Here is a 12930-nt window from a genome sequence, read left to right on the forward strand (position 1 = left end):
TTATTCCTTTAATAATCTCTTTGAATAAAAGTCTGTGTCCACCAAATTGGATCAAAGGGTCTTTCTACTGTGAAAGAGTTTATTGAATATGACATGATTCAGTATCAGATTTAGTCCTCAGTACCAGAACACGAGAAGTTGGTAGAGCTCTGGTGATAATAAAATAAATTTTCATTTGTTTTATTATCACCAGAATACTCTGTTTTGGGACATAAGCATATAATGCTTATATACTCAACAGTGTTACTGATGTTTCTTTAGAATACCTACATACAGACTGTTGGCAATATTTTTTATGTTGAAATTCAAATAGCTCGACTATTGCAATATGCACTGACTGAAAACTTCTTTCCAAAGCTGAAGAGAAAGACCATTTCAGAAAAGAACAATTAACTTTTAATAAGCTCATTAAAAAGCTGTGACGTAGAACATATTTGAAGTTTGAAATATCTCTTGAAAAATATTTTATCTATTTCTTAGGCTATCATGGAAGAAATTGCAGGATTTGAAGACTGTTTGAACAAACTTAAGAGTAAAGGTGATTATTTGATCAGTCAATGCACAGAACATCTTCAAGCGAAATTTAAGCAGAATATACAAAGCCATCTTCAAGGAACAAGGGACAGCTATTCTGCCATATGTAGCACAGCCCAAAGGGTAAATCTTTCAAAATTGTTTTAAATACAGTTTAATAACAAATGTTATTATTTCTGTAATTACTTGCAGATTGTTAAGAGGTAAAAATTCAACTGTTTTAAAACAAGCCTATACATTACTAATATAGCCTTTCATCATTATTGTGCTACAGATGAATTCCTTGTGATCTAAATGTTGCCTTGGAGCCAACATAACTACCTGTATAATAGCCAGAAGTTCCAACTTAGTATCTCTGCAAAGTCACTATATTCAGATTACAGTAGCTTCTGAGCAGTCACAGCCAAGAAAAATAGAGGTATTCCTAATTTCAAAGCTAGGGAGAAAATTACACTGATACATAAATAACTGTTCTTAATTTTGTGCTAAGAAATACTGTCTCCTAGTAAAACCAGAATATTCAGTTAAGAAGGGCTAGTTAGGTCATTTTGTTAATCTGTTAATCCAATTAGGAGATCAGACCAGCGTAGTTTCAAATAACAGAAACAGAGAAAGAGAGAGAAAGAAATAAAAAGAAAAAAAAAAAAAAAGAGAAAAAAAAAGAAAGAATTGTAGAGATAGATAAAACCTTGTAATAGATCAATGGCAAAAATGAAGAACAAATTTGAGAAAACGCTCTTCATTTTCATCTCTGTTTTCTCTTTTCAGAAGCCATGTCTTAAATGCTGTCCATTTTATCCAGCAAGGTGCTCATGATGAGCTTTCATCTCCTGGTATTTCTATATACAAGAGCCAAATTTTTTACAATCTTAACCGTTCTTTCCATTTTTAAAATTTTTTTTTTCTCCTGCAGTTAGCAAGGTGTGGGTAGGGAGCTAATAGTGATGTTTGAAAATGTAATGAACTTTCAAAATGTTTACTTTAGGTTTACCAAAGTTTGGAACATGAACTCCAGAAGCATGTCAATCATCAAGATACCCTACAACAGTGCCAGACTTGGCTGTCTACAGTACAGTCAGAGCTAAAGCCAAGTACCTGGACACCTTTCAGCCTAGCAGATGCAGTTAAACAGGTAAAAGTTCAGCAGTTGAAAATGCTGTTAACCTTATTGAGGTGATTTCGGGTAAGAGCTCTATATTAATAGAAATTATCTCTAGCCTCCTCAGAGATCTCTTTGTCTTGATTGTTTATTTGCATATCCAAAAGAAATATCTTGAGGGAAAAATAACCTTAGGTGAAGAATCACAGAGTTTTTGTTAGCTCTCCTTAATGCTTAGAAATACATTATTTGAATGTAATTAGATAACCTTTTAATTAGATAACCAGGCTCAGATAATCTGTGGCTGTGTTTAGCAGAGATATTATCTCTTCCGCTTGTCTGCTTTCCATTCTGTTTGCCTACTAATGTTTCTATATGAGATCTGGTTTCATAGTTCCGTGGACATAGAGTCTGTTATCAGGCAACCGAAACAAGTTTCCAGTTGGAGTATCGAACTGCTTCCAGCTCACATTAGTCATTAAGAAAGGCTTCTTTATTTCTTGATTATTTTTAGTAACAATCAGACTTGTACATTGTTTTCGAATTAAACTGGTTGGATATGAAAAGTGCTGAAATTGGATGTTTTCTCTTCCACCATGTCTCTTGAAACCATGAGATACTTGAAATACTGCAGATTTTAATTGTCCTTTCCTCCTTTATCTGCTCACCTTTAGGAAGAATTTTACTGTCTTTTTGATACTATTCCCACCTGTCCTACTCTTTAAGTTACTGGGAGACAGTAACTAACTTCTCTTTTTTTTTTTAAGCTGGACAAATTAATTTTTGTCAGTCTTGTCCAAATGCCATGTGCTGCAGCTTCATATACCCCAGCCCTTAGCTGAACTTGTGCCAGTTTGCCAATGTTTCTTCTGTGAAGAAAGAGGGAAACTGGACCCAATGCACCAGGCACAATCTGATAATGTAAATGTAGAGTAGTCCCTTCCATCAGCCTGCTCTCCTGCTTTATTGCTAGTGCAGTAATTCAGGGTTGCCACAAGAGCACATTGCTGTTATGTAACTTGTCCGCACGAAGCCACTACTGGGTTAGGTGGTCAAACACCTTCCTCCCTGGTCTCTAGTTGCTGTAGCCCAACTTGTCAGGCAGTGATACTGCCGTTTTCATGTGGGATGAAGATACTCTTCATATGGAGAGATGATCTTCTGTGGACAATGTCAAGAGGAAGAATCCTCAACAGTATAATGTTATCAAATCTTGTGAATGATAGAAGTTGGGGAGGTTGGAAAAGATTCAGAGGATGTGGAGAAAGCATGGTGTGCCACTGGGTTGGATCCTCCATGAGGAAGATGCTGGAGAATTTAGTAGATAGAGGCAACATGACAATTTATAAATCAGATCAAGTTCTGCTTCCCGTTCATCTTGGGAATGTAAGTCACCTTGTTGAAACTTTATATGTATCAAACAAAAATTTATAGTTACGTAAGCTAAATAATGTATATGTCACTGAATACTTTGCTGGGTGGATGATGATTATCAAGATTTTTAGAGTTACACTTTTCTGCATTTTTTACATTTTCTAGTTAAATATTCAAGTCTACATTTCATTTCTTGGAAGTAATGAGATAAATTAAAAACACTAAAACACATGATTTTAATAAAGTATGTTTTATTCCACAGTCTGAGTATATTTGGGGATTGTCTTCCTTCAGGTGAAACACTTCCGGGCTCTGCAGGAGCAGGCAAATACATATTTGGATCTCTTGTGCTCCATGTGTGATCTGTCAGATGCCACAGTGAAGAGTACAGCAACAGATATTCAACAAACAAAACAAATGGTACAAGATAATCACAAGAAACAGCTTTTAATCTTATTTAGAGCTTTAACTGCTTTGATCTGCCCTCTTTTAAAAGGTCATATTGGGTAATAGTCTAAAGAAGGGCATTCTTACTTTCAGCTCCAGTACTTCATTTAGAAACGGCTTTATTACTCTCTTTCTCTTTTTAAATTATTATTATTTTTTAATTAAATTGACAATGCTATCCTGGTAGTAATATAAAGAAAAAGGACAAAGTATTAACAAAACACACTTAAGCAGCATTACAAGGTGTTGTCCTGAAGGCACATTAATAACATGTTGAAGAAAACCTCATCCAAATTGCTTCACAAAAGAAAATTCAGTTTATTGTTCTCTTGTTATATATATTTTAATGTTATTATTTGTTCAGCAGTAGTCTGGTGCTTTCTTTGTTAGGATATACTAATACGTTTGCTATAATAATTTTTATGATAGTTCAGTTCAGACCTATGTATTTTATCCAGAACTTATGAATTTACAGAAGTGCTCCTTGATTTTAAATTTCAAAGTACCTTAATGCTTTGTTTTAAAACAAAATCATAAACATATGATGTTAGAAAACTATATCTTTAGGATTTCTCTTTTTAATGTATGAAAAATTATTTCACACACACACACACACACACACATCATCTGAAACGACTTATATCCAGAGTAAAAATCTAATACATATAGTAACAGCATTCCATACCAGAAAAGAAAACTGTTCAAATCCAAGTAGTCCATCGACAACAAGGCTGTCCAAATATTGAATAGCAAAAAACACAAGAATACAATTCTTCTTTTATGTATATTGCAGTGGAAAACATTTAAGAAATCACAGGCGTGGCAGTACTGATATATATTAAACTGGTTGAATGTCTAAATCTTCAAGACTTCCTACGTGTGTTTGCAGTAAAAGAAGATTTGTGACTATTGGTGTAAGATGATTAATGGGCTCAAGTCTAATAGGCATTGTTCTTATTGGCATTTTATAAAAGGCGTATAAGCAAAGTAACTGGATGAAACACAGTAAAGTGTTTAAGTATTTTGGTTGGTTTTTTTTTTTGATTGTTGTAAAGGCGTACAGAGCACAGTCTGTTGATAGTCTTGGCATGCAATTGACTATAACAAATTAGTAAATTACACATTTTAAGCTTTAACAAAAGACTTAGAATACTGAAAACACACGCATAAGTATATTTGCTTTGTTCAAGGGTCATTTTTCTCACAGCTTTCCTTGCATAGGACTGATTTTTATGACTTTTGAAGGTTGAGTCTCCTTGTGGATAATATTAGCCTCCTCAGAATCTAGTAAAGGAATTTGCTGTGAGTAGAGTATTGTGCTTGAAGAAAGACTGTCATTCATCCTCCGGTCTCCAAAAATATCTGCATTAAAGCAATCCTACTGTTCTTTTTTTGTTTTGTTTTTTTCCTTTTCTGCTAGATTGAGCAACAGATAATGCATTCACAGTATTTGGCTCAAGGTTGGGAAGAGATAAAACAAATGAAGGCTGAACTCTGGATGTATTTCCAGGATGCAGATCAACAGCTACAGAATTTGAAAAGGAGACGAGCAGAGTTGGAACTAAGTGTTGCCCAGAATATGGTACTCCAAATTAAGGTAAGGAGGTTTTAAGATAAGATCAGAATGTAAGGTAGAAGTTCACCTGGTAGTTTATTTAATTGCAATGAACATATTGCATATAATTGGTAGTATGTTCTAAGCAAGAGCACAGAAGAGAGAAGAAAGAGAATTCCCTTATTGATGCTACAGTTTGATATAGAGAGCAAAACGTAATACTATAGTGTTTCTGGGTGTTTTTTTTTTTGTTGTTGTTGTGTTTTTTTTTTTTTCTTAAACAGCATACAGTTTGCAGACTACTGTTTTGATTTACCTTCGCTTTTAATGGGCTAGTTGCTGATTGTAATGAATCTGAAGATAAGATCTGCAACTTGTGCTTACTAAGTTTTTTGATTCCAGTTATAATTTAGCTAGATCCATTTCGAAAGCAATCTAGAATATCATCAATTTTGCTGGACTCTGAAAAGCACTGGAGAAGAGACGTGATAGAAAGCCATATTAATTTACTGTTAGCTGTGAGATATATGACTTCAGATCCTCACTCATTCATTTATAGAGCAGATGATTTTTATGGCTATTCTGCACGCATCTCAAACATCATTAAAGTAACAAGAAGAAAGAAGAAAACAAATTATTTTTTGAATAAGTAATTAAGCGCTTGGATTTTGCATTTTTAGATTAGATTTTTCTTGTGTTCTTTTGTGATGTGCCAAGAATTGGGTGAAAATTAAACAACCAATCCTGTCCTAAAAAAGCATTTGAATGAAGTCATAAAATACCTCAGTGCAGTGTTGTCTATGTCCTACTACACTAGCAGGAGTCAGTGTAGAGACAGGAGTCTGTACTTCTTCACTATTGTAGTCGGTTTTATTATGAATGACAGGCACCAGCTGTAGTGTCAGAAATGATTCATTCTGTGTTTTTCCCTGGTATTTACCCTATTGTGGGAAGATATCCAGATCAATTTGTGGGAGTCACAGAGAAAGAGGTAGGGGTGAACTTCTCTTCCCCAGAAGTCCACAATCCCTCAGTGAAAATTTATCACCCCAGCAAATTGCTGAAGCTGGGTGTGTTTGTTTAGTTACAGGTTTTGGAATTGGAATTTGAGAAAAGATTATCTTTACCCCCAACAGTGTAGAAATGCCAAAGAATATCTGGTTAATTTTAGTTGTCAGTATATTCTATATTTTCACGTGGAGTTCTCTGTTCAGTAAAAAAAAATGTTTATGTAGATGAGCTCTTTTATCTAGTGGAGTTAATTAATTCAAATAATTAATTCAATATTAATTCAAATGTTAATTTGAACAGTGATAACAGCTATTAAAGAAAGAGAAACAAAACAAACTATGGATGTGGGGGCGACTGACTCATGGACTCTTTACCCAGTTTTAATCTCTAATAAAAAAGAGAAACAAATGAGCTAGAAACGCTTCTGGTAAAATTAATTTGCATGAGATTGCAATTATCTTGTATGTTACAGTGTAGGTGGAATGAGTGCCAGGAGCCTGGCTAGGAAAGTGTAACTTCTTTGTGATTTCTTTTTATCACTGGTATTTGCTCTGGTTTGCTGTCGTTACATGAGAAGATGGAGAGAAAGGGGAAAAGGAGAAGGCACTTTTTCCAGTTAACATTGGTACAACATTTGCCTGGACAGATAATTAGTACTAAATTAGATTTATTTATTTCAATGTTTTTATTTAAACTTCACTGTGTCATTTACAGTAAGCGTCACCATATTGGTTTTGATCTTTTTCAGGAATTCAGTCAGAAGTTGCAGTCTAAGCAGTCAGCTCTTACTTCAGTGACTGAGAAGATAAACAAGCTAACCCAAGGACAGGAGTCACCTGAACACAAGGAAATTGGACAGTTGAGCAATCAGTGGCTGGATCTCTGCCTTCAAGCACACAGTTTGCTCATACAGAGGGAGGAAGATCTACAGAGGACAGTAGATTACCATGATCGTATGAATGTAGTTGAAGTTTTCTTGGAAAAGCTCACAAAAGAGTGGGACAACTTGGCTAGGTAAAACAAGGGGTAGCAATGAGTACATATATGCTGAAAGAACAGTTTGCAATATGTCTCTAAGTGGATCTGCTAAAAAATTCCATTTTCTCATGCTTAATTAGAAACAGGCCCCCTTATTAATTATAGCATAATTACTTGTATTGAAATAAAGAATTTGAGGAGGTACATCTTCCATCTTTGTTTTTAAGATCCCATTTCGGGGCATAGTATTTTCTGGCACATCAGGCATTTATATTTTGTTTGATTGTTTCATTTATCTTTCTTGTCAGTGCTTTATTTGACTATTACATTGAAGCTTAGTTACTTCTACTAAATTACTGCAGATGTTTTTACTCATGTTTAAAATAAACACACAGGATGTGCATAAAATTGTAGGAGTTTACTACTGCTGCTATTACTTGAGTTGCTGATGACCATATTGCAAATGAAAGAGAAGAATAAAAAATGTTAAACTTTTTAAACAATATTTGAAACTGATATCTCCAAATAAATCTGAAAAGTGCGGGTATTTGCATCATATTGATTTCAGTAGGTAGAGTGCTCATAATTTATCCATGCCTCTTTTAAACCTGTCCTGAAATAGAATCTGATCATTAATTTCTGTCTTGTCCATTTTGATAACAGATCTGATGCTGAAAGCACAAATGTGCACCTTGAAGCTTTGCAAAAATTGGCACTAACGCTTCAAGAGAGGAGATTTGCTCTGGAAGATTTGAAAGATCAGAAACAGAAGATGGTGGAACATCTGAATCTTGATGACAAAGAATTAGTAAAGGAGCAATTTGGTCATTTTGAGCAACGCTGGACTCAGCTGGAGGAACTTGTGAAAAGAAAAATTCAGATTTCTGTTTCAACCTTAGAAGAGCTTAGTTTGGTGCATTCCAAACTTCAGGAACTAATGGAGTGGGCAGAAGAGCAGCAACCTAGTATCTCAGAAGCTCTTAAACACAGCCCACCTCCGGATTTGGCTCAGAGTCTTCTCATGGATCATCTTACCATTTCTAGTGAGCTTGAAGCCAAACAGCTTGTACTGAAGACACTGCTGAAAGATGCTGAGAGGGTGATGACCAGTTTAGGGCTCAATGAAAGACAGGAGCTGCAGAAAGCACTTTCTGATGCACAGCATCATGTAGATTGTCTCAGTGATCTGGTTGTCCAGAGGAGAAAGCACCTGAATAAAGCACTGTCTGAAAAAACACAGTTTCTCATGGCAGTCTTTCAGGCTACCAACCAAATTCATCAACACGAGAAGAAGGTAACATTTCCAGAGCATATCTGTCTGTTGCCAGAAGATGTGAACAAACAGATCAGGACTTGTAAGAATGCCCAAGCTAGCCTGAAAGCCTACCAAAATGAAGTCACTGGGCTGTGGGCTCAAGGAAGAGATTTAATGAAAGAAGCCACAGAACAAGAAAAGAGTGAAGTGTTAGGTAAACTGCAAGAACTACAGAATATATATGACACTGTTTTACAAAAGTGTACCCAGAGATTGTTAGAACTGGAGAAAAATATAGTTTCCAGGAAATATTTCAAAGAAGATTTGGATAAGGCTTGCCATTGGCTAAAGCAAGCTGATATCGTCACATTCCCAGAAGTTAATGTAATGAATAGTAACTCTGAACTGTACACACAGTTGTCCAAGTATCAACAGATTCTTGAGCAGTCTCCCGAATATGAAAATCTCCTACTTACTCTGCAAAGACATGGCCAAGAAATCCTACCATCGCTTAATGAAGTGGATCATTCCTACCTAGATGAAAAACTTAATATTCTCCCTCAGCAATTTAACACTGTCAGTGCTCTGGCAAAAGATAAATTTTATAAAGTTCAGGAAGCAATTTATGCTAGAAAAGAATATACCTCTTTGATTGAGTTGACAACTAAAGCCTTGACTGAGCTAGATGATCAGTTTATTAGTATGGACAAAGCTCCAGCTGCTGTTTTAGCCAAAGAAGCTCTGGCACTCCAGCAGGCCTACAAAGACCTCCTAGGTGAAGTGATGAGTCTTGGTGCAGCTGTGGATGAACTAAACCAAAAGAAGGAGGCCTTTCGTAGCACCGGCCAGCCTTGGCAGCCAGATGAGATGTTAAAACTTGTCACATTATATCACAAGCTGAAGAGGCAAATAGAACAGAAAATCAATCTCTTAGAAGACACAATAGAAGCATGTCAAGAGCATGAAAAAATGTGTTCACAGCTTGAGGCACAGTTAGAGGCAGTGAAAAATGAACAAATTAAGGTAAATGAAGAAATGCTCCCAATAGAAGAAAAGTTGAAAATATACCATTCTCTGGTGGGCAGCTTGCAAGATTCAGGGAGTCTTCTGAAGCGAATAACTGAGCATATAGAAACCCTTTCTCCCCAGCTTGATCCGTCTGCACGTGAAACAACAAATCACCAAGTGCTGTCTTGGCAAGATAAACTAAAGAATTTGCACGCTGCCATTGGTGACATAGTGATGGACTGTGAGAATAGACTTGTGCAAAGCATAGACTTCCAGACAGAAATCTGCCGCTCGCTCGACTGGCTGAGATGGGTGAAAACAGAACTCAATGGAAAACTAAGTTTGGACCTAAAACTGCAAAGCATCCAAGAAGAAATCCGAAAGGTTCAGATACATCAGGAAGAAGTGCAGTCAAGCCTGAGAGTGATGAATGCACTGAGCAATAAAGAGAAAGAGAGATATATGAAAGCAAAGGAGCTGATACCTGCTGATCTGGAAAACACTTTTGCTGAGCTGACAGAACTAGATGGCGAAGTTCAAGAAGCTATACGCATAAGACAGGTTAGTGTATACTCAGTGTTATTAGTTTCTTACGAAGCTGAAAAATATAGCTCTGAGGCTTGATGTTTGTAATCTACATGAAATCTTGTTAGTTTTTCTAAACAATTTAGATTGTGATTTGCTACCAATGTTGAGTGAAAGAGCAGTAAGACTTCCTCAGTGTGCCTATATACTTACATACAGAAGTACAGGCTCACTCAAAGCCTACTTCCATCTGTTCTCTCCCAGACCTATTAGATGTAGTACAAGGAAAAGAAAGGAAACCTCTCCATGGCAATCAGCCCTGGTGCTAGCATCTTCTGCAGCAGAGCAGAATTGCAGCATGTGAGGGAGGCCTGCAATCAAAGAAACCCCAGGGTGAGGAGGGACATGCTGAGAGCTACCAGGAGTCCTCAGCCCTTGTGAGAGTGGCTTAGAAAGTGTAAGCAGAGCTAGGATATATTTGTTGGTATTGTGAATTTTTGTCTGTTACTGTATTTAATTTTCACTTTTATTTCAGGCTACCTTGGATAAATTATATAGCCTTTGCCAAAGACATTACCAAGTGATTCAGACAACAAATGACTGGCTTGAGGATGCTCAGGAGTTTCTGCATTTAACGAGAAATGGTCTTGATGTTGAGAACTCTGAGGGGAACCTACGGAACCATATTGAATTTTTCAGCACAGAAAGTCAGTTCAGTAATAATTTGAAGGAGTTACAGGACCTGGTACCTGAGCTGGAGCCTTTTATACATGCCACAGCAAGAGAGCAGCTCATGCAGAATCTAGCTTCATTGGAAGAAAAGGGCAGAGGGACAAAGCAGGAAGCCAACAATCAGCAAGAATTGTTGCAAAGGTATAATTTTCTTTTTTTCTTTCATTTTGTTAGTGATTTTTTTTTCATTATGTTAATGATGAAAGAAACATATTCCAGCACTTGATTAGTTTGTACGGGAGTTTTGTAAAGTGTGTTACTGGTGACTGAAGTGGATACTAGGATTCAGAACTCTTGGATTCTGATTTCTCCTCTAACACTGACAAGAGATGTGATCCTAAGGAAATTATGATGAAGTTGTAAAAACCTTGGAAAAGCATGAAGAAGCTAAATAGAGAATGGTTGCATATTAATTCACAAGGCGTAAGAGCCATGGAGATGCAAATGAAATTGAAGTAGACAATGAAGTCTGAGCTTGACAAATGAAGTAGAGCTACAAAGAGTTACAAAAAGCATACTTATTCCAATGTGTTCTGGGTGCCAAAAGTTTGGGAGGGTTTAAAATACAACCTAGACAAAGTCACAGAGGAAAAGTGCATCAAAGGCTATTAAATGCAAAGCTAGGAGTACAGTTTTACAGTTTTTGGTTATCTCTGAGGCAAAGCTGGAAATCAACAGCATATACTTTTGTATGTGTGCTCTTTCTCAGTAGTCTTGCCTTTTCTTGGAAAAGAATGGTTTTATTTTACATTAAATTGTTCTTTCTGGTACTGCATTTGTTCAAGGTGTGCTTCTGAGTGGCAGGAGTATCAGACAGCACGACAAAAGGTCATTGAAGTGATGAATGAGGCTGAGAAAAAATTATCTGATTTCTCAGTAGCTAAAGCTGCTTCTTTTCATGAAGCAGAAGAGAAATTGCAAACACATAAGGTAAGATGCTGAAAATTATGTGAAATCATTTTCCTTCAGTTAAAAACAAATGTTTTCTCTGGAGATCCTGACCCATGAAAACCTGAAATTGAATTTTTAGATCTTTTCCTTAAGCGCTTAAGTGTTAGAGTATATAAAGAATTGTTTTGTGTGTGTTTCTTTTTTATTTTAGACTCTAATAGCAGAGGTTACAGGCTTTGTTATGAAAAAAGTTTCTGAATATGTTTCCTATCCTTTTCAGGCATTAGCAAGGAATAGAAAATCTGATTACACCAAATTTCAGCTCCATCCACACATTTGCATTCTGGAACAAGTCCTTGGAATTATTGTAGCTAATATTTGGTATATGCAAAATAAAGTGGAACTTAACCAAGTCACTCGATGCAGAGTACACCGTTTTTGTCTACAGTGGACGGAAGTTGCTCATCCTGAAAGTGTGTTGAAAAATTACAAATTGTGTTGTTAATAAAAGTAAAACTTAATGTCCATTTTTGCTTTTTCAGACTCTTGTGTCTGTAGTAAATTCTTTCCATGAAAAGATCACAACTCTTGAAGAAAAGGTTTCACAGCTGGAAGAAGTTAGCAATGATGCCAGCAAGGCAGCTGTAAGTAGATCAATGACAACAGTTTGGCAGCGCTGGACACGGCTCCGGAATGTAGCCCAAGAACAAGAGAAAATTTTGGAGGATGCAATACAGGAATGGAATGGGTTTAATGATAAGGTAACTTCTGGTCTTTGTAACTCCTCAGTTTCTAACTGTACATAGGATTTTGCTCCTTATACTGGCCTTCACAAACACTGAGTACAGATTATAGCAAAGTCTTGTGAAATGAAGACAATTTTATTCCTGAGAAATTTATGATTGAGAAAGCTGAGAGGAGGAATCACAGTCATTTTCCCCAGTTCACCAAATAAAATACACCTCACTGTGGAAGATGTAGATTTAGAATCACTGCCTTGCACTGTTTAGAATCGAACACTTGTACCATTCTTTTATATGGGTACATATATAGTAAATACAGGTCTTTTTACTTCTGATGGTTCTTCGGGGTCTCTTCCTCTGTTTCCCTTCCTTAAATGATTGTCAATCTATTTTTTTTTTTTTTTTTTTTCCCTTTTTTGTTTTCCTGAAGAGGATGAAGCTGCTAATTTTAAGTTTGGGCACTGATATTTTTGTTGTCACTGGTCTGGTCAAATCACACTTTTTCCTAAAATCTTGAATCTTTTTATCTGTTGTTGTCCATTATTTTATGCTCAGATTAAAAGAACTCTGGGAATGAGGAGGATCTTCCTGTTAAATGTGTATGGCTCATGCCAAACAGGGGTCTGTTGTGGACTAAAGATCTAGGTCATATGGCAATAAAGATAATAAATAATAAAAAATAAGAGGAGCAACTTATCACAACAAAGGAGACCTTTAGAAGACCTAGTGTAAAGAATTAGGCTACCTAGGTATTGCTGTCAGCATTAGGGCAAAGATT

The 12930-nt window shown here is 36.2% G+C and overlaps 1 protein-coding gene across 17 annotated transcripts in view; it reads left to right on the forward strand.

Moving 5' to 3' along the window:
• Positions 1-12930, forward strand: part of SYNE1 (spectrin repeat containing nuclear envelope protein 1) — a 286028-nt gene that overhangs the window by 159646 nt on the left and 113452 nt on the right. For all 17 annotated transcript variants that reach the window (XM_048936121.1, XM_048936120.1, XM_048936124.1 and 14 more), the window contains 9 exons: positions 481-657; positions 1520-1666; positions 3302-3427; positions 4875-5051; positions 6769-7034; positions 7662-9822; positions 10322-10659; positions 11304-11448; positions 11952-12170. In XM_048936121.1, coding sequence (XP_048792078.1) covers positions 481-657; positions 1520-1666; positions 3302-3427; positions 4875-5051; positions 6769-7034; positions 7662-9822; positions 10322-10659; positions 11304-11448; positions 11952-12170 — 3756 coding nt within the window. The remainder of the gene's footprint in view (positions 1-480; positions 658-1519; positions 1667-3301; positions 3428-4874; positions 5052-6768; positions 7035-7661; positions 9823-10321; positions 10660-11303; positions 11449-11951; positions 12171-12930) is intronic.

Source organism: Lagopus muta, chromosome 2, assembly GCF_023343835.1.
Source record: "Lagopus muta isolate bLagMut1 chromosome 2, bLagMut1 primary, whole genome shotgun sequence".
Classification (NCBI taxonomy): domain Eukaryota; kingdom Metazoa; phylum Chordata; class Aves; order Galliformes; family Phasianidae; genus Lagopus; species Lagopus muta.